At 43.7% G+C, this 22,183-nt stretch overlaps 1 protein-coding gene across 1 annotated transcript; it reads left to right on the top strand.

Annotated features, from left to right (window-relative positions):
* Positions 1–1,359: 1,359 nt before the first annotated feature.
* PtA15_13A132 (uncharacterized protein) lies at positions 1,360–22,178 on the top strand (the record flags this gene model as incomplete). The annotated part of the gene is made up of 2 exons (XM_053162299.1): positions 1,360–1,486; positions 21,535–22,178. The coding sequence occupies 2 exons, from the start codon at positions 1,360–1,362 to the stop codon at positions 22,176–22,178; spliced, it is 771 nt and encodes a 256-aa protein (XP_053026288.1).
* Between the last annotated feature and the right edge of the window lie 5 nt (positions 22,179–22,183).

Genomic DNA, 22,183 nt, shown 5'->3' with positions numbered 1-22,183 from the left:
AATTTCAGTCCTGACAAAGACATGGGCAAAAGGCGGTTTCCATAGACTCTCAGGGCACTCCTTTCGCGTCGGGGGAGCATCTCTACGGATGGCACTAGGAATCAGCATAGAAGAGATTTGCTCATTAGGAAGATGGCAATCCAATTGCTAAAAGCTTTATATTTGGGATTACACCCCAACCCAAGTCAAAGAAACTCTTTCCTTGCTAGCGGAACTACAAGAGAAGTGGGAATATACGAGTTAGAAGAGAAATAAATCCCCCAGATCACGCCAACTCAGTCATAAGACAGAAGGTGTGGGTTATAGTACGAGGCTCAGGCTTCTGGTTTTTGCCAGAGTTGACGGGTCTAGCACTAAGCCCCCACTGGCGCGCTCCTTTTTTCTTCTGCTCTGGGGGGTTTCACTCCTCTCGAGCTACCAAGTCCAGATCTGAAATCTGGAGCCTCTTCGGTAGCTCGGGGGACACGGGGTGAAGCCCTCCCCCGACCCACACACGGCCTACTCGGAGTCCCCCCCAAAGGGGATTCAGGTAGGCCTAGGACAAGCGCTGACGCATCCGCAGACGCGCTTGGCCGAACTTGTAAGAAGCTAAAAGTGAGACAGACAGGGAGAACCCCCCTTGGAGGTCAAACCAAGAGGGTTACTCCCTCCCTCAGCCCAACTAGAACCCAGAAGGATCATAGTTGCGGCGGGGTGCGGAATGGATACACATGTATTTGTTAATTTGATTTTGTGTGAGACAAGCTAGGCCCAAGTTAAGCTTTCATAGCTGCTTTCAGAGTCTAGAAAAATTCAGTAAACCAGTCAGTGAATGAACATCAGCAGGTAATTGGTTTGTGGTATTGGGGCGACTAACTTTATCCATATTGTCAAAGTCTTTGGTATCTACTTTGACCAACTGCTCATCTGATATTTGTAACTCTTCTTTGATCTTCACCATGTCTTGATAGCTTCTGGGGTCATGAATAAAATTCTTTAGAATGCATTCAGAAACCAAGTGAGAAACAAGGTTGTTAACATTTTATCAATGAGATAATAGGGGGGTTCACAATAGGATAAAAATAAAACTTTAGAGCTAATTTTAAGGCCTTTATGAACAACTTTTTAAAAAATGAAGACATTGCTCTGATTATCAGGGGATACCCAGTCCTGTACACCTTGCCAGATTTTTAAAAATTTTGTTGATAAAGACCTTAAAATTGACTCTAAAATTTTACTTTTATCCTATTGTGAACCCCCCTAATCAATTGGGTTGTCTAAAAATAAACTACAATCAAGAGAGAGAGTAGAGTGTGCGTGTGAATGAAGGTGACTCAAACTGATGATTTAGATTCCCTTGCGCCCAAACCTGCCACAAAAATGCTCAACAAGGTTGGCAAAAAAGCCCCGGTGGTCGCTAGATTCTCAACTGTTGGTGGTGAAAGAGGCTTGCCAGATACCGCTAGAGACCCTTGTGGTTTCTTAGTCAAGATCAAGACCGAGGAAAGTATTTGGGACTGGGTAACTATAACACACTACCCCTGTCATCAAAAACAAAAGGAAAAAGAAAACCCATGCATAATGATATCTTCAACTGTTTGTTAGGTCTTGAACAACACTCCTTTCTTCTTGCTCAGAGACCCTGTCAAATGTTCACATTTTGACCACACCCAAAAGAGATGTCCTCAATCCAATCTATCCCACAGTGATCATGCCAATATATGTGTAGATTTTTTGTTTTGATTTTCTGTGATCTGTAGTGTTTCTCAATTACCCATTTAATCCATTGTTGATTGTTCCTCTTTTTGGATGTACCTTTTGCTCATTTCAAATCACAAAAAATTCACTTTTGTCAGCCAAGTTTGGAAATTTGTGGACAATTTTCTCCCTGCATGTTTGAAATCTGCACTGCTTAACTCCTGAGCCAAACCAATGAACCATCATGAGCAGATTTGAACTCAACAAAGCACCTCTCTACAGTGGTGTGAGCTTGCCAAGCAAGCCCATGACATCCCTTGGCAGGAGGTTATTGTGCGCTACAACGGTGGACTGTTTAATTTAAGCATAACTGCAACATATCTTATAATATCAAAGAAATAGTTAGCTAATGGTAGCCTTGAGGAATGAAATAATACCCTTGACAACAGCAGTTACAGGCTGGTTTTTGCAAATAAAGCCTGAAACACATTGTAAGGTATTGCAAAGTATTGAACAATTGATGATTTTTTTTTATTTTATAACAGGAAACAAATGAGATATATGGGGAATTCTGCGGGATTAGTAGTAAAATGACTGTTAACACATATAATTTTTTGGTTGTAAACCCACGCAGTCCAAATTTTTCAGAAATTCTTCAATTTTGCATATTATTTGAGCTGTTGTGAGCCTGTGTCTCTTATGTGACAGCAGGACACAAGAAAAGAAGGGCGAATAGTTTATATTTCTTGGGATAAAGAAATACAAACTGAGAGAGAGGAAGAGAAAGAGAGAGAAAAGAGAAGATCAGGCCTAGACTTTAAGTCTTTATAAATTGATCTGGGCTATTCTCAAACTGGAAAAGTTGGATGCCAGCTGTGCCAGGCCAAAGAAGAGTGCAACAGCCTCCACTCACAACAAGAAAACGTTGGTGGGATTCAGAAGTAGGGTTACTACTCTGCTCTGATTTTGTAGGTCTTAACCAGAGATAACCTTTTGATCCTTTAAGATTGAAAGAGTTGAAGAAAAGAAGAAACAATCAAGAGCAACAGAGTTTCATTCTGGATAAGCAAGGTTCAGTGAAAAGAGTCTACTTACTGTCAATATCCTAGGCGCCTGTGACGGTAGGTATACTGGGAGCGTGGTGGTCTCTTTGGTGGTGATCCTGGGTTATCTGGGGTGTGGTTCTGGTGTGCTGAAGTCTTTAGATCCTCCTCAGGCAAGGGGGATCCTGACTTCGAAAATTTTCACAGTTTGCTTATTTAATTACATATGTACATGTATTTGGTGCGCCTGGTAGCGCTGACACGTCACAACTGCGCATGCGCGCCACAACTCAAGAACTCAGGGAAGGAGTATAGTTACAAATAATTGATAAGTTGTAACTAGGGTTAAAATTGTCTGAGGAAACAGAATATGAAGTCAAAGCAATGATATCTCCTAAGATGAAAAAGATATGAATTAATTTCATATGTAATAAGTAGAAAAAGAGGCAGACTTTAGGTCAGCTGTGTTGACTCTAAGGCTGACATTCCCTACCACCAAAAAGGTTGGATTTCTGTAGGAAATTAAACCATGGGGGCAGAACCCTTCTCACTTCTGAACTTCCTTAGAAGGATAGCAGAGTCTGGAATTTCCTTCTCAAGGAGCCATTCATCATGATCAGCACTCAAGCCTTTGTATCTAGCTAAGTAAATCATGACATCTCTGTTCTCCACTCTCAATCTTTTGTCTCTGAGAATCTTCTGTATCACTTTATTCTGAGGGTTCTTATCCATTGGGGGAATGACAACTTTAACCTTCTGTCTCAAGGGGAACGTATCTGGATTAGGGTCTCTGCAAGGTTTCACCAAGCTGACAGGGAATGTAGGATGTTTTCTGCTGAATTCTTCAGTCAGTATTACTTCTACAGCATTCTTTCCATGTAAAGATTTCACTAGGAAAGGTCCAGCAAAGGAGTCTCTCATCTTCTTGGGGCCTGATAAGTTGTTGAAGTTTGCTGTGGATATCAGGACTTGATCACCAACTTTAAAGGATGGTTCTTTATGAGTCTTGTCCCATCTCTCTTTGTTGTAAGAGGTAGCTTCTGTTATGCATTGCTCAGCATGTTTCCTTGCTTTCTCAAAGATCTTCCCATAAGCAAGAGCAGTAGGATGAATGTCTACAGAGTCCTGTTTCAAGAAGTTTCTAGGAAGGTTTGGGATCCAGCCTTTTTCTAGAATAGCAGGAGGTTTTCCAGTGGTTAAGTGTATACTGGTGCGGTAGGCTAGCTCAAGGATTGGTAAAAGTGAGACCCAGTCATGAGTATATCCATCATTGTCTTTGAATTCCAGTCCATAGGCACAAAATCTCCTGATCATGTCTTCAAGTGTTTGGATCATCCTTTCAGCTAGACCATCAGTCTGAGGGTGGTAAGCAGTAGAAAACGAGAGTTTTGTCCCTAGCATACTATGCAGGCCAGTCCAGAATTCAGATGTAAATTTGGGATCTCTGTCAGAGATGATGATTCTTGGGATGCCAGTTCTAGGCATTACTCTGTTCCAAAAAAGTATGGCAGTGTCCATTGCAGAGTCATCCTTAAAGCAGGGAACAAATATTGGGGTCTTGGAGTATCTGTCTCCTATTACCAGACAAGCATTGAAACTAGCAGCTCCTCCAGGAGATAAGGAAGTTACCCAATCCATGTTTATCACATCTTATGGTTTAGAAGGTTCTTCTATCTTCATGAGTAGTCCAAATCTCTTTCCTGTAGCCTTGTTGGCTTTCTGGCATCTGTCACAAGGAGAGCAATATTCACTAGTTTCTTGTCTCCAATTAGCCCACCAGGCAGTATCAGCCACTTTCTCTAAAGTCCTGTCTTCAGAAAAATGGCCAGAGTAGACACTGTCATGGCACTCATGCAGGATGGTGTTAATGCTGGCTTTGTCAGCTAGAACTAGGACAGAATTGTGTTTTTCTCTGAAGTAGATGAGGCCATCAAACAGAGAGAATCTTCCTTCATCATATAACTTTCTCCAAGGTTCCTGAAGAGAGTGTTTCAGTTGGGCATCTTTGGCATCTTTCAGCAGAAGTTCAGACAAAATAACAGTGTTCTTATCTTGTTGGTAGCCTTCTCTCACTGAGTCAAAGAACTCATTCTTGAAAGTAGAGACATGTATGCCCATGATGGGGAATCTATCATCATCTTTGTCCTCAGGGTCATAAGCAGGATTACTTGGATCATTTGGTAAAGCCCATCTGCTAAGTCCATCAGCATTCTTGTGAATATTGCCATCTCTATGGATTATTGTCATATTACCTCTGTATTCTTGAATAGCAATCTGCCACCTGAGCATGTGTCTATTGGGAGTCTTCATGTTCAGCAGTGATCGCAAAGCTGTACAATCTGTTACAACATGAAATACACTGCCATCCAGGTAGTAATGGAGTTTTTCCAGAGCCCAAACCAGACATAAGCATTCAAGTTGACTAGCACCATATCTTGTTTCACTGTCCTTTAGTTGTCTGGATAAGAAAACAATGGGCCCTTCTTTTCTTACTCCATCAATGACTTGGACTTGATGTAAAGCAGCACCTAGACCAGTCATGCTAGCATCTACATATAGTGTGAAGGGATGGGTCCAGTCTGGGAACAGTAGTAAGGGAGCTGTGGTCAGTTTTTCCTTCAACAGGTTGTATGCCACTATCCTATGATGAGTCATCTCATATATGGCATCTATCCTGGTAAGCTCAGTAAGAGGCTTTGCTATCTCAGCAAACTTCTCAATGTGCTGTCTGTAGTAACCAGCGAAACCAAGAAAAGATTGCATTTCTTTCATACTACTAGGCACAGGCTTTTGGAGGACAGCAGCTACTTTGTTCTGATCTATTCCTATCGCAATTCCAGAAACAAGATGGCCGAAAGCTTTGATTTGGTCAAATCCAAAGTTACACTTCTTCAGGGAGATTTTCATGTTCATGTTGATCACAACTTTAAGTATCCTGTCTATCCTAGTAAGATGTTCTTCCCAAGTATTGGAAATAATGATAATATCATCAATGTAGATAATGACCCACTTCTCATCAATCTCCTTTCTGAATTCAATGTCCATTATTCTCTGGAAATGAGAAGGGGCATTCTTGATCCCAAAGGGCATCCTCAGGTACTCATAGATTCCTTTGTGCATAATAATCCTCAGCAGGTGTTTGGAATCTTCTGCAATCACATTCTGATGAAAACCTTTGAGTACATCCATGCTAGTCAGAAATTTTGCTTTGGCCAGATTGCTCAGAGTCTCACTGATCTTGGGAATGGGATATCTGTCTGAAGCAGTGTAGGAGTTTAGAGCTCTGAAATCTCCTACCATTCTGGACTTTCCATTATGCCAGGCAATAATTACAGGAGTTGTGATCTCAACTACTTCATTATGGCCAACTTTCCTCAGAACATTCAGGTTTACTAGCTCTTCAATATGTTGCTCAAGGGCTTCCCTGCTTTTGGGGCTAGCAGGATAAGGAGGTCTTCTGAGAAGAGGAGGATAAGGCCTCTCAGTTGTCAACTTGAGATGAACTTCATGACCCTTGATGGCACCAAGGGGTTGGTTGGTGTTAGAGAAAGCAAGTTTGTTATTATAGAGGACTTCAAATAGCTTCTCTTTCTGCTCAATAGTTAACTTATCACTGAACTTGTCTTCACAGAGTTCTTCTACAATAAATTGCTGCAGTTGAGGATTGGAGATCTTTACAGCAGAAATTTCATTGGAAGGACTCATTTTCTCCAGATGATGAGATTTAAAACTGAATTTCTTCCTCTTGTTCTCATTTCCAATGGTAAAGAATCTCTCTTTGCTGTTTGTGATATCAAAACCATAAAGAGACATGTAATCATTTCCAAGGATAAGGTAGTTTATTCTTGCATTTTTCATAACTACAAATTCTGCTAGAATTCTAATGGAACCTTTAGTGTGAGGGAAAATTAGAGCCATTTCTATTATGCCCATTGGCTGTAATTGATCACTACAGCTGTGGAATTTAGCATGATTGATTGGCATGAGTTTGTTTTCCCATTCTGGTATTATAGATTCTAGCAATTTGTTGCTGATGATTGAACAAGAAGCTCCACTATCTAGAAGGCGTGAGTGTTCTCTGATCATTGATGACACCGAATTATTCTACAATGGAAATCAATTCTTTGGATTCCCACGGAGATATGAAAGGGCAGCAGATTGGTTTTGTTCAACTAAATTTCAAAGAGCTCTTCAGATTGGACAATTCATACGAACAGAGGAACTGAAGTGCCAAATTGAGGATATGGATGGTTACAAAAAATGCAACTGGGATACCCTGCGTACAGAAATGATTGACACCTGGGGAGAATTTGATGCTTCAGTTTTGTACACCAAGAAGGATCTATTCAAGGTAGCAGAACAACAGGCCCAACAAGGAATCTTAAACTACCAGACTTACAGAAGATACCTTGGAAAATCCAACGCAATACTTGATTACGTGATGGAATCCTACCAGGTTTGGAAGAAAGAAGAAGCCAGTGTTTTATTCTTAAGTTCCTTTTCAAGAGAAAGTCAGGAAAACATCAAACAAACCTTATTCAACAATGGCCAGCTTCAAAAAGGGAAAAGTGGGAAATATGAAGTTACCAAATGGAATCACCTGGTTGCCGCTGCGGAAACGGAAGTTATACAGATAGAGGAAGTTTGCCAGAAACAAATCCAACATCTGCAGAAAGAGCTTACTGAACTCCGAAAACAAGCAAACGCTCTGGGCTTAAAGTTATCTCCTGATTACAACTATCCACTTGAATTCTCAGAAAAACCACTCAAACATGTCCTGGACCCGGCAATGGAAATCACACATCCTGTGAAAGATATGGTGAAACCAATAACAGAAGTTACAAAACCTACGTCAGAACTTACAAAAACAGAACCACAGACTTACTCTCAGGAATCAGTTTTTGAAACCACAGCTTCAACAATCCAGCTACTAGATATGGCAATGAACCAGAAACCATCAACGGCATACTTCATGGATACAGTAATGGAGCTTAAACACACTGTTATTGAGATACTAGAATTTGACTCCAACGGTGTGAATATGGCTATCAGCGTGAATCAGGAAGAAATCTCAAATCAATCTGTTTGGAAAATCAAAACCTTGGATCATCAGCCACATCAACTCAACAACAACTATAAGTCAAAAATTGAAGATTTCCATCTTACAGAAACAACTCAGCAAGATCCACAATTTCCATGCTCCCCTGAAATCAGTTGGATTGAACATATTCACAAAATTCAAAGCAAGATTTCAACAAGCACCTTTTCAAACCTCACTTGGATCAACATGAAGAATTCTTTAACAAACCTTTACCTCAAGAGCCAGGGACCACAGATGTAGAAACTGAAGAAAAGGACTACAACCCCATCAGTCTATGCAACCCAAATATCAATACTCCAGATTTCAATCCAGCAAGTGCACATACTTCAATCAATCCAATTCCAATTCCAATGCCTGCTGAAGATGTATTCAAGACTCCGCCGGCCCCAGTTCCTCCGGATATCACCTTAAAACCAACTTTTTCAATAAATAAATTAAGACCAAAACAAGAATTGGACAGATCCATTAAAAACCTATCTCAAACCAAATCATAAAACAAAGAATTTCTTCTCTTATTTTACCTACTCAAGAAGCTCATTTTTCAACCAACTCTCAAGATTCCGCCGGATTGCTTTGGACAACTTCAGAAAGCATTCAACCGCCCACAGCTCCTTGTTGGAATTGGTTAACAATTTACCATTTTTCTCTTTTTCTTTTCTAAAATTATCAAAACTGGATATCAGCTCTAAATTCTCAAATTCTTGGGGCTTAAATCTTTCAAGTTGGGGGAGGAGCCCACATTCTTTCACAACTTACTCTTTCATTAACTTCCTCCTTCCTTCACTCTCAATATTACTTTCCCTCAGTAAAGTACTTCCCTCCTAGGCATGAGACTAAGGGTTAGGGTTAGGGTTAGGGTTAGCTCACTCTTTTATTTAGTCATTCTTTTCCCGCCTTCCTCCACTCACTCTTTTTCTCTCAACTATTTTTCTATTTTACCATTCTTCTCCACCTCTGTTATCCACTCACAATTCCAACTCAATCCACTCCTTCAAAACTCACACTGTTTTTTTTGTTTACTTTTTTCTTGGCTTACTCTAAACTCACTTTCTTCAAGGTTGAGGACAACCTGCTAAGTTGGGGGAGGGAGCTTTCAATTCCGTCTTGGATTCATTTCATTTTATTTTATTTTTATTTTATGTATTTATTTATTTTTAGCAAAAGGGCACTCAACCACGGCTTAATCAATACTATCTAACGGTTTACTTGAATTGGATGGACTGCTTGGCGTCAGTTGGATTGATCACAAAAGCGCTGGTCACTATCCAGGCGCTGGTCAGTATCTGGGCGTTGGTGGCGAGTACAACGGGCCCGCAAATCAGCGGATTGTTCAAAGGGATCAAGCCGATCAGTACCCAGGATCTACGGGGCGGATATCCGGATTAACAAGGACCCGAGATGGTTGGATAGAAAAGAAAAAAACTTACATGTTTATCCTGATCAACGGCGGACGGATCGATTACTATCCGGAGCTTAGTGCGGACACAACGAGCACAACAGGCTCTTGAATCCGCGGATTGATTGATGGCGTTGAGCTGGGCTTGATCCCAACAAATACAAGAAGATTAGACCGGACATCAGCGGCCGGCAGGAATACAAAGCTAGTAGATTCTGATCAAAAGGCGTACTCGGGACAAGGCTCTGGCGGTGGACGCTCTGTTTCAAATAGTATAATCAAGTCCGCATATAGTAGGTTCTAAAGAGTGGACGATCAGCCAGAACAAAGAAGTAAGGTTTTAGTCAGCACGAGGCTAGTATAGTACTGGTGGGATGATGAGCGAGTGAGGAGAGGCACTGGGAAGAGGTCTCTCTTATAGCTTACCAGTTCCTCAGGGGATACCCACTTACCCAAAAAGTGTAGCCGTGCTACTATAGTACGGGCGGGTTACCACCCGCCACGTAGTAGAGAGGCGGGAGGCCCCTGCGCCTCCCTTGCCTAGATCGGGTTAGACCCGGAGTTAGGCTATCACGCCTTCTTCTTTTCCTCGTTACAGCTGCCAGGAGTACTCCTGTATGGCTGTAGCTGATAGTCCCCCTGTATTCAGGGGTGGTTGTTGTTGTTTCCATTTCTCCTTTGAGGCGCCTATATTAGGCGCTCTCTCTTGTAGGGCTTTTTGCCCCAGTTCCTTTTTGCCTCTCGAAATCCAGAGTGCCATTTCTCTTCTTTTATCGCATCGCTTGTACCAGTCCCCCAGTTACTGTAGAGCCCCGCTACAAAAGACCCAACGCGAAAGGCAAGACCCACGGCTCCAACATCATACGACAGCTGAGCTCAGATCAGGCCGAGAAGAAAGCGATCCAAGCTCAAACAATGGCATTTGGGGCGGCGAAGCTCGCTCGAGAGGAGACGACAGGTGGCGTGGGTGGCGTACAAGCCTGCAGATTGAGGATTCGATTCGGATTCAAGTTGGTCGAGGACTCGAGGTCGGCAGGATTGGAAGGTGGCGGAAGTTGAAGGATATATCCATACCCTCCAAGGGGTATGGGTGATATACATACCCCAGGGCGAGCTCAGACACCTACGCGGGCGGGCGCGAGCAGCGCGGAACACCCGGGCCCAAGGCCCGACCGGACCCACGGGCCCCCGATCAACACTCGATAACCAAACCTTGCGGCTCCAGACGCGCGCACCCTACCAAGAGCTGGCGCAACTGCGGCGGCAGCTACAGCAGCTTGATGTCAACTACTGCGCAACTGCGCACCTGCGGACTGCGGACTGCGGACTGCGCGCAGCACTTCGACTCCCAGAACTGATAAAAAGTTCTCGTCAAGAAAAACCCCAATATTGACAAAAAATCAAAATTTTGGTCAATTTTCGCCCTGCGCAGCCTCTCAAGCCACGTGGCCCAGAAGACATCAAAATGGCCAATTCTCCAAGGATCCTGCAAATCACCACGTAAATTCACCATGTTACAGGTTCAAAAGTTGACAGGAAGCACTTTTTCACGTCAAAATTGTCTGGGGACAGACACTAAGTTGGGGGAGGATGTGGTAGACGGAAAAGTGGAAAAATAAAAAGTTTTTTTCTATGCCACATAATTACTCATACTAGGCCTCAAGATACCATCAAATGGATTCTACGGCCAATTTTACCCCTAGTCACCACTGGAAGCGTCACTGGAGCCCCTCTGGATTGGAACCTACACTTCCTTGGACACTGGACACCCATCACACGTTCAACATACCAAATCACCAACCTGTCACAAGCCTCAAGTCAAGGATCACAGTATTATGCTTATACACATCACAGGATACAAGCATACATCTTCCCATCAGACTATAGTCATCACATAGTATCAAGTACTCTTCTATTTCCATATTATGATGTCATCCCGCACTGATCCTGCAGCCTCAGACTTCATTTATGCACCCCCTGCATCCACCTGTCAACTAATGCAGTCTACTGTCAGTTTACGCAGCCTTCATGCAGCCCTACTGCATTCTTATGACATCATTTATGTACTCCTGACATATTATGACATCATTTGTATCTACTCTCACCGGCTAAAATCCCTCACCCTGTTGTCCAGATCAGCTGAAACCCCAACCCACAAGCCCTCTGGAGCTCCACTTCTGTCTATATAAGGAGCTCTCTCCTCCCCAGTTTTCAGCTCCCCAGCTCATCACTCACCAATCACAGTCACCCCCAATATTCACCCTTACCAATTATAACCAACCCTTATATAAATCATCAGCTCTATACTTGTCAATCAAACAACTCATCTTGAGCCAACCTACCCTATCACTTGATTAAAAACTTGCCAAGCATAGCTTGGTGGGTCTTGTTGACTGATAGCATAGAAGGGCAGAGTTTTGCACCTCCATCATCCCCTTCTCCATTCAGCAAAAGGTTCTCACAAACACTTTTGAGTCTTACATCGTCCAACGGCGGTAATGCCAACTCTAGCTTGCCAAAGCCGTTCCTCTGCGGCTGGGCTGAGTTGGTAGCGGAGTCGTTGCTCTGCTGAGAGGTCCCTTCCATTTCTAAGATGGGGGGGCATTTTGTTCATGAGTTATTATTAGTTTTTTTTTGCTTTGTTTATTGTCTTTTTACGTTTTAATCTTAAGAAATAGAGAAATAAAGAAAAAGAAATACCTGAAACCTTGGCTTTAGCGGAAATTCTGCGACTTTTACGCGTAGTAAAAGAGACTTTCTTCTTTTTCTCCTTAGCTTTGGTTATTGCGGTAGTTTCAGACGTCCAGTCGGATATATTAACGGCGGCTGTGACCTTCTTGCGACGTACTTTTGGGTAAGAAGTTGTAGCAATGGGCGTCCAAGAAGTACTACTAATCAAGTTTCCGTTTTGCGGGGTAGCTATGATTTTATCTTTGTAGTCTTCTTCCTCTGCGCTCTCCTGCGGCGTTAGGATAAAATTTTTGGTCACTATTGGCAATTATGCTTCAGAAGGAGAGGAATCTTTTGAGCACACTCCGATTTTTGATATCTCTTCTTGATCCGACGGTACAGTGGATCCAAGTGAAGATAAGTCCGACAAAGGGATAAAAAGGTCTGCGGAAGAGTCGCAATTCTGCACTTTCACGGGTAAGGAGGACGTAAAAAAAAAATTTCAAGGGTTCAGTTAGGGATTCAACCAATATAGAACCGATTTGGGATAGTTTTGAGAGAATTTCAGTGTTAGTTGTATATGTAGAAAGAATTTTTTGTGATTTTTTCGAATTTTTATGAATTTTTTGTTTGATTTGAACAGGATGATCAGTCCTTGGCTTTTAAGCAGTCTAGAAGTATGAAAAAGGAGGATATTTCCCAATTAGGCCCCCAATTGTGAGCCTGTGTCTCTTATGTGACAGCAGGACACAAGAAAAGAAGGGCGAATAGTTTATATTTCTTGGGATAAAGAAATACAAACTGAGAGAGAGGAAGAGAAAGAGAGAGAAAAGAGAAGATCAGGCCTAGACTTTAAGTCTTTATAAATTGATCTGGGCTATTCTCAAACTGGAAAAGTTGGATGCCAGCTGTGCCAGGCCAAAGAAGAGTGCAACAGCCTCCACTCACAACAAGAAAACGTTGGTGGGATTCAGAAGTAGGGTTACTACTCTGCTCTGATTTTGTAGGTCTTAACCAGAGATAACCTTTTGATCCTTTAAGATTGAAAGAGTTGAAGAAAAGAAGAAACAATCAAGAGCAACAGAGTTTCATTCTGGATAAGCAAGGTTCAGTGAAAAGAGTCTACTTACTGTCAATATCCTAGGCGCCTGTGACGGTAGGTATACTGGGAGCGTGGTGGTCTCTTTGGTGGTGATCCTGGGTTATCTAGGGTGTGGTTCTGGTGTGCTGAAGTCTTTAGATCCTCCTCAGGCAAGGGGGATCCTGACTTCGAAAATTTTCACATTTTGCTTATGTAATTACATATGTACATGTGGTTTGGCACGCCTGGTAGCGCTGACACGTCACAACTGCGCATGCGCGCCAAAACTCAAGAACTCAGGGAAGGAGTATAGTTACAAATAATTGATAAGTTGTAACTAGGGTTAAAATTGTCTGAGGAAACAGAATATGAAGTCAAAGCAATGATATCTCTTAAGATGAAAAAGATATGAATTAATTTCATATGTAATAAGTAGAAAAAGAGGCAGACTTTAGGTCAGCTGTGTCGACTCTAAGGCTAACAGCTGTTAAGCTATTAGGAATGGTGTTTCACCAGAGAATGAAATATAAGGGGTGTGCAGAGGGCTTAGTAGGAAAGTGATTGCAAACTGTATACCTTTTTACATCAATGCCCAAACAAGATGGGGAAAAATTTGTCATCAATTATGGAGATTCCATGGGTAATTCTTGATTTTCCAGTGGTTTTGCCATTTGTATGCCGTTGCAGCAACACAGCAATTTGTCTTGAGACCCCGCAGTGGTGCAGCCGCCTTGACCTCTAGTGTACAATGTTGTGGCAAGGGTAACGGTGAATTTGATTCAGAGCGAGTTGAGAGAAAGGGGGTGGCGAGTCTAGCAACGCAGCAAAGGACAAACTGCTTGAGATAGAGGCAGTGTTTGAGATTATCAATTCCTCAGGGCCATTGAAGCAACAATGGGCCTATACTATACTCTACAATAACCAGGCCTTTCTGTTATAGTATAGGCAACGGTGGGCCGTTACAGTTAACCGTAACTGTGAAGTATTGTAAAGTATCAAAAAATAAGTTACAATACAGAAAATTAAGATTATTGAGTGTATAAAATAAGTTAACTATAACACCCACGGGTGCAAAAATATGCAAAAATACCCTAAATAACAGCAAATATTGGCCATTTTTCATAGATGCAGCCAAAAATGTATTGTAATTCATCGTAAAGTATTGAAAATTCAATATTTTTTTGATAAAATTAACACCTTTTTCTTAAAAATAATGTTCAATGTGTTACACGTTTAGGCCTAAATATTGTAACGTAACGCATCGGCCCACCGTTGGTATAGGTCTGGTTGTACCAACCTATCACTATGAAAAAAACTCAAGAAAGTGCTGTCAGTTGACATGCAGCATACCTGATTTCATTCCTAGTTGAGACCAGGCCCATACAAATGAATCCCAGGGTGGTACACCCTGGAAAGTTTGGAATTTCCTCAGCTCAAGTCCATAGTGCAAAATGCACTAGGCCGAAGTACAGGAAGCTTGGTCTGAGGTGCACAGACTCAGTCCTGAGGCAAATGCTCAGCTGCCCCTGACTCTTCCAAAGTCCCACGCATTGGAGGTCACGTGTACATGCTTGACCTCCCCAGCCCTCCGGGTCAACAAGAGTAAGCACCCTTGTTGAAAAAGAGGAATCCCACCCGGTCAAAAGCTATATACAACGACTTACCGGGAGGAATCCCTCCCGGTTGATAAAGTTACCGGGAGGAGTCCCTCCTGGTCGGCTGCCATATTGAGCAGTCGACTGGGAGGAGTCCCTCCCGGTCGACTGCCATATCAAGCAGTTGGCTGGGAGGAGTCCCTCCCGGTCAACTGCCATACACTGCAGTCAACTGGGAGGAGTCCCTCCCGGTCAACTGCCATATCAAGCAGTCGACTGGGAGGAGGGGAGGAGTCCCTCCCGGTCAAATGCCACATCGCGCAGTCGACTGGGAGGAGGGGAGGAGTCTCTCCCGGTTGACTGCTGTATATAGTTGTCAACAGTGTGAGATTAAGGAAAACTAAGAGATTTTATTCCATAAGAATTTGGTTGTGCAGAATAAGAGAGAAAAGAAAAGGACAATGGTTGCTCTTACCTAAGAGCAAGGTTAGTTAAGCTGGGATTTATCAAAGGCTTGAAGAAGAAAGAATTAGGCGCAGAGTAAATGCAATGATGTGAAGGATACGAGAATTCGTATTATGTGAAATTGAGTAGGAGATTGTATAAGGAAGATGAGACGCTAAGGATGATCACAGAGACAAAGTTAATTTGTAGTTTTTGGACTTTGAAGATTGGAAAGGCAAGAACGCTAAGTTTAATGGTAGATTTGTACAAGCAAGTTTATTTGATAGATGAGCTGAGAATGTGTCAAGACAGTGAGGCTTATGGAATCAGGATACGGATGAAAGTCAGCTTTTAGCGGAGCATTGGCTTTCTTTTATAAGCACAAGGCGTTGTACTGACTGTTTCATGGCCCAACTAATTGGGTATCCCTTCTCACTGAGGCGTTCAGGGTTCAGGAAAATTTGTGCCTCACCTGACCGAATGTCAGGGTTAATGGCTGAAACATTGCTTGCCAAAGCTGCGGTAAAGTTTTGTTCCATTTTACATGGTTAGTTTGGGGACAAAGCTGGTTTCATGGCTTTGCAACAGCACGGGTCCGCTTAAAGAGGAGACTTACAGGCTAAGAAGCATTCTGTGTTGTGTTTCATAATCTGACAGACAGTCCCTCCCGGTCGACTGTTGTATATAGTTGTTGACCGGGAGGGACTCCTCCCGGTCAACAGTCACATATATCAGTCAATTGGGAGGGACTCCTCCCGGTCAACTGCTCGATATGGCTGTCGACCGGGAGGGACTCCTCCCGGTCGGTGTGGTGGCTATTTACGTGGTGCCCGTGGCGCGGCGGATTTCTCAAGCTTTCAGATGTCAAGACATCAGCTCGCGGGTCCTCAAGATCAATCAGCGCGCGTCGCGCGCGGTGGAATCATCAAGGCGTTTCAGGACCAGAGGCTTCCTTCCGGCGGATTTTCTTTCTTTTGGCTCCTTGATCTTATTTTCTTAGATGTTTGTTACTCCTCCTTTTTCTTCCTTTGTTGTTTCAATTCTTCTTTCATGTTGTCTCCTCTTTTGTTTCATACTGCGCGCGTTGGATGGTTAGAGTGTGGTGGGTTGGTTTTTTTTTTCTTAGCCTTTCAGTTGTTGTGTCCTTTCCTTTTCAGTTGTGGCGCGCGCGTAGGCGCGCGGGTGGTTGTGATGACCTGTCACAAGATTGTCATCATCCCTGAAGTTTAAGTTCTTCGGAGCTTAGGCGGAGGGGACGGCATGAGACTTCGTCTGAACCCAAATTTTATCAGATCATCTCGTCACTTCGAATCAGAAAGCTTATTGATCCTAGTTCAGATATACTCGTGGGGTTTCTGAGTCATTCCTCTCAGCCTGCGCCGATCCTTTCCCCTCTTCTTTTAGATCATGTTTCCCGGCCCAGTTCGCCGGCTGCTTCTCTCAGATCCTCAACAAAACAAATTACCGCCGACGGGAATCTACCCCCCCGTCGTCTCATAACAAATCCCCCCCCCCAAAAAAACTTCCGCTGTCACTCGAATCCTAGAATCTCCCTCGGACCACCTCGAAGGCAGCGCCTAGCAGCGCACATTCCCTTCCAGTAACTGCCGACGGCCCAGCACCGGTCGGAGTTCCACATTTGGTCCCCCGAGCCGGGATCAAACCAGCGACCTCAAGATTTACAGTCTCGCCCTTGCGGATTTCGAGACGATCGGTGGTTGAGGCGCTCTCTCTTTCAAATCCTTTATCTCAGTGTTTCTCCGGTTCTTTCTTCCGGATTTTCTTCTTCTCTGTTTGTTAGATCCTTATCTTGGACGACTCTTTCGGGCGTCGTAGGCAATTGGTTTTTTTTGTTCGCGGAGGTTTGGAGGAACAAAAGTAAGTTCCATCCAAAGTTGCACCTCCAGGGTTTCTATCTACGAGTCGTCAAGCATTACATCTGCCACTGCTGTGAGCCACCCCGGATCCGATCACCTATTTTTTTTAGACTCCCCGTTTCCCTCTCCGGCTGCGTATCAAGATGGAAGACTCACCAGCTGGACAACCCGCTAGTCGGCGAGTCAAGATCAAACCTCAAGACCGGTCCTTGAAGTTCATGGGCACGCGAGTTGAGGCGTTTCTTCGAGAATATGAGCTCGCGGCCGATTTGGATGGGGCTTCGGAGGAGGATATGGTTCTTCAAGTGACGTCGTTTCTTGGCACTGAGGATCTCAAGGACGCCGTTTGGGACATGAGCGGTTACACGAGCAAATCCTGGCCAGCGCTCAAAGAACAGATGCTTGAGCGATGGGGTCAAGTGGATCTCGTTCGGTACACGGTGGCCGACTTGCAGGCGCTTCGGGAGTCGTGGGCCGCTAAGGGAGGGGTCTCCACTCTGGATGCCTATCGGTCCTTCAAGTCCACGTTTGATGTCGTCTTATCCTATTTGATTTGGTATGCGCATCTCTCATCGGAGGACTTAGCGGTGGATCACTTTTTCTTTGCTTTCTCTAGCGGGTTTCAGCAGCATATGAAGACGTACCTCATTAAGGAAAAGAAGATGGTGAAGACGCTGGATGGACGCTATTTGCTGCCGGCGCTCAAGGAGCTGCGAGCCGCTGCGAAGGCGGAGATGGAAGAGGAGGTGGCTTTCACCTCTGAAAAGGTCACCCCAGCTTCCCAGCCGGCGGCGTTGATGTTCAAAGAGTCAAATGACGTTATGATCAAGATGGAGGCCATGGGGTCGACCGGGAGGGACTCCTCCCGATTGACTGATATATGTGACTGTCAACCGGGAGGAGTCCCTCCCGGTTGACAACTATATACAGCAGTCGACCAGGAGGGACTGTCAACAACTATATACAGCAGTTGACCGGGAGGGACTCCTCCCAGTCGACTGCAGTGTATGGCAGTTGACCGGGAGGGCTTCCTCCCACTCGACACATGTGTTGATGACCTGGAGGGATTCCTCCCGGTTGACACCGTTGTTTTTGTTGTGTTGTTGACCGGGAGGGATTGACGCGCGTGAAGGTATGCCCTTGTCGACCAGGGGGGATTCCTCCTAGTCAACACGGGCATGTATTCTTGCCAACACAGGGGGCATTCTTCCCAGGGGGTTGTTGACAAGCCAGTATGGATTTGCATGGATGACCAGTCAGCACCAGTACTGTGCAGGTGTTGAGGTGTATGGCTCAGGACACACTTTGCACATGCAAATACTGTGCTAAGTCCAAAGCTGAGCCACAGATCTTCTTTTGACGCTGAGCTAACCTGTGATTAAACTTGGAATGACCATGGATGTACTTGAAGTTTCAACCTGGAATGTGCATGTCAACTGACAGCACTTTCTTGAGTTTCTTTCATAGTGTATACTAATAACTGTACTAGTATTGGCTCTTGTTCCAAGCAATGGTGCAACAATTACGATACAAGTATTGTATAGGCTATGCATTGTATTGTATTTTCATGCAGATACACGCAAATACAAAAAATGTATTTTGTATTGGTCTCACCAAACAATTCAAATGATACATGTGTACACTTTTTGGAAAAAAATACAATACAGACACATGTATTTTTGAATTTTTCCAATACAATACAGTCCAATACAATTACATGTATCATACTTGTTGCATTGTTGTTCCAAGTGGCCTGTATAGTATTCTATGTTTTTTTTCTGAAACAAAAAATACAGGTATAGTAACTTTTTTTGCCCCTGCTTACTGCGATAATGCACTTAACCAGGTGTAAACATAAGGCAATGAAATGTGGGCTCCTGATGATTGTACAGGCAAACCATTCCACTTACCTGGTCCTTTTGGCAATAGCATGGGCTTATTTAGGAACACCAGGTAGCTCTTGTTCTCTGCGGCTGCAGATGTATGTGGCTTCAGATGTGGTAGTTTGGTCCCTTCAACTATTTCACAATCCATCAGCAGCCTTATGTGGCTTTGTGAGGATTTTACCCTCTCAGGGGACTTTGCTGAGGCTGGAAAGGATTTGGGTGCTCTGATCCCCAAGCCCAAGAAATAGATAGATTTTCATCCCTACAAAGTAGTGGTACTGGCAGCATCTGGCCAGTATAGTATTGAGATTTTTTTTTTGTTTCTTCCTTCATTTGGATATAGTATTCTCCAAAAAGAAAAAATCCTCATGTAATTGGATATATTATTAACGGACTTACTTCGCGCACTGCAAAAAACTCTTCGCGCACTGCACAGTGCGCGCAGTCCCAAACACTTCGCGCACTGCGGGTGAAATACACAACTTTTTCAAGATTCTTTTTGACCAATCAATAGAACACCTTTTAATTGGTCTCTCTGAATTTTTTGGGAGTTTTTTGAAGCATTCTTCCACGTTAAAAAAAATCATAAAAAACCAGAACAAAGGTAGAATGTTGGGGCCTAAAAAACAAGGTTCCTATAGCCCAAAAATTCCAAATCATTTATTGAGTAATGAAATATATAAGAACAGCTACTTTGATAATTTTGAGCCACTTTGTGCAAAAATAAGGGTATGCAAAATGAGGAAATTTCACCCCATGATAGCTCATTGCCTCTAGAATATCCTCATTTTTCGGACCGTTATCCTTCCACAAATTAGCTAAAAATTTCTAAAAGAGCTGTCCTCATATCTTTAATTACTCAATAAAATATTTGGAATTTTTGGGCAATGGGAACCTTGTTTTTAAGGTCCCCACATCCTACATTTGTTCTAGTTGTTCATGATTTTGTTAACACGGAAGAATGCTTCAAAAAACTCCCAAAAAATTCAGAGAGGCCAATTAAAAGATGTTCTATTGATTGGTCAAAAAAAATCTTGAAAAAGTTGTGTATTTCACCTGCAGTGCGCGAAGTGTTTGGGACTGCGCGCACTGTGCAGTGCGCAAAGAGTTTTTTGCAGTGCGCGAAGTAAGTCCGATTATTAAAAATCCATTACTGAAAATGGAAATAACAGTAATGTTATTGGACCAAAAAAATACAATAACAATACTATACCAATATCTGTATAGTAAAGGCCCATTGTTGATTGGAGACGCTGCACTTCCAGCTATCCATTGCCCTCAACCCCTCCGCTGTTGCACATGCGCAGTCTGAGGGGCAAAGAGTGGCCCCCCCACGGGTCCGTAGCCTTAGCTGCTGGCCGGGGGCCTTCATGTCCATCCCTTTTGACCCGCGCACTAGACGCGGGCTGGGGGGTGAGCCTGAGTACACAGCTCTGCTGTTGTTGGGGGGCTAAGTTGAGATTTTATTTTTTTGAATAATTATTGTATGGAGATTAGTGCTGTCATTTTTTGGAAGCTTTACATAAGGGGAAAACCTTGATTTTTTTTCTCTCTTTTGTTATTTTATAGGGGGGACCCTTGATCTTGTTTTTTACAATTGAGATAAAACTGTGTCTTTAATAAACTTGGATTTCAGCATACAAGGGAGCTTCAAAAAACTCCCAAAAATTGCCCAGAGGGCAATCAAAGGCTTTTCTATTGATTTGTCAAAAAAATCTTGAAAACTTTGATTCCTCCACCCGCAGTGTGCGAAGGGTTTGGAAATTTGCGCACTGCACTGACACTTGGCTTTGTATCAGGCTCAGAATAGCCAATGCCCAGCTGTGGCCCAGGCCCAGTAAATGCCTACTGCTCAGCTTTTGATGAGAATCAGCGGTTCCTGGGAAAAATTTAGGATCAGCTGACTGTGCCACATTGAGTGCTCTGGTGCATTGCTGCAAGCTCTACAAGTGCTGGTGGAGCATGTTGTGACATTAGATTAGATCTCGACTGCAACACCTGTCACAGGTTGTGTACATAGACTATTTATCTCCTTTTCCTCTCTCTTGTGATAGAAAGTATCGATTATTGCGAGCTACACTCACAACAGGTTATGAGCCTCTCGTTGGAGTAGCTCAAATTCTTTCGCAACAAATTCACAAGCCGGCCATAGGACGAGAACAACATCAGTAGTCTGCCTCACCACAGACGAGCCTCCCCATTGTAGTCTTTCATCGACGAGCACCAGTAGTCCGCCGGCTATTTTTTTTCTTCTTTTCTCCCTCGTTTCTATCACCCTCCGACAACAAACAAACTCTATAATACCCAGTTTAAGATCTTGAGTCGGGCTAGAGCCAAATTTTCCTAACTCTGTATCTTACGGCTAGTGCTTTGCAGGCACTTAGGTTGGACTGATCATTCATAACCGTAAGAACGGGGCGCAGTTTATTGAAACTCAAAGCTTGACGATATTGTCTGAAAATCTGGTCTGAGGTTGTTTGTTCAGCAAGATCCGACCTCAATCATTCTTTTTTTTTTCTTCCTTCTTCCCCCTTCTATTTCCGACCATCATCTCTGACCCTTCCCACCATGTCAGACAACAAACCACCCTCTGGACGACTCCAACCTAAACCTCGTCTCGGAGCGATACCCGGCCTAAGAACGATCAATCGGTCGACACCAAAAAATCCGACAATGAAAACTGTGTTAGGCCCGCAACTGTCTTCCAACGACTTCTTCACGAGAAGACTTGGCTGAGTTGTGTCTGACAACTCACACGATGAAGGCCCATCGAATTTCCGCGGCAACAAAGGAAAAGGGCCGGACATATCAGACGACGTACCCGAGGAAACCACTTTCCAACCTCGACTCACCGGCCGTGTCATTGGTTCGTCGTCGCAAAACTGGCGCCGAACAGAGTCTGCTCCTCATCTTGCCGAGAAAGATGCTCCCCAACCACCACCACCTCAACAGCTTGGACAATCCGATATCACCAGCCTTGTTGAGGAGATGAGATTCAGACGTGAACTGGACAGTGCACGACTGGAGGAAGACCGCGCGCGACAAGAGGAGGATCGGGCCCGCAGATTGGCCGAAGAAAACATCACTCACTGGCGTCAAGAGCTCGATGAACAGGCCAAGATCTCATCAATCGTTAACTCGGCGATCAACAAGCTTGATACCGAGGACATACTCAAGCCGGACGGATCAAACGTGCGAAGATGGGAAGATGCACTCAGACTCACGGCTTTTGAGCGCTTCCACGATCAACACTTCTTCACACCTGGAGAAGACAAGGTTGTCGACCCTTACTATGAAGCGATAGCGCGGGGCATCATCCATTCGTCCGTTCATGCCGACCTCTCATATGACCTGGTGGACTACGACAACTCGGCAGCTGTTTACGAACACCTTCTTTCGAAATTTTGAGTAGT

This window comes from Puccinia triticina, chromosome 13A, assembly GCF_026914185.1.
Source record: "Puccinia triticina chromosome 13A, complete sequence".
Classification (NCBI taxonomy): domain Eukaryota; kingdom Fungi; phylum Basidiomycota; class Pucciniomycetes; order Pucciniales; family Pucciniaceae; genus Puccinia; species Puccinia triticina.
This window is presented reverse-complemented; position numbering and strand designations above follow the sequence as displayed.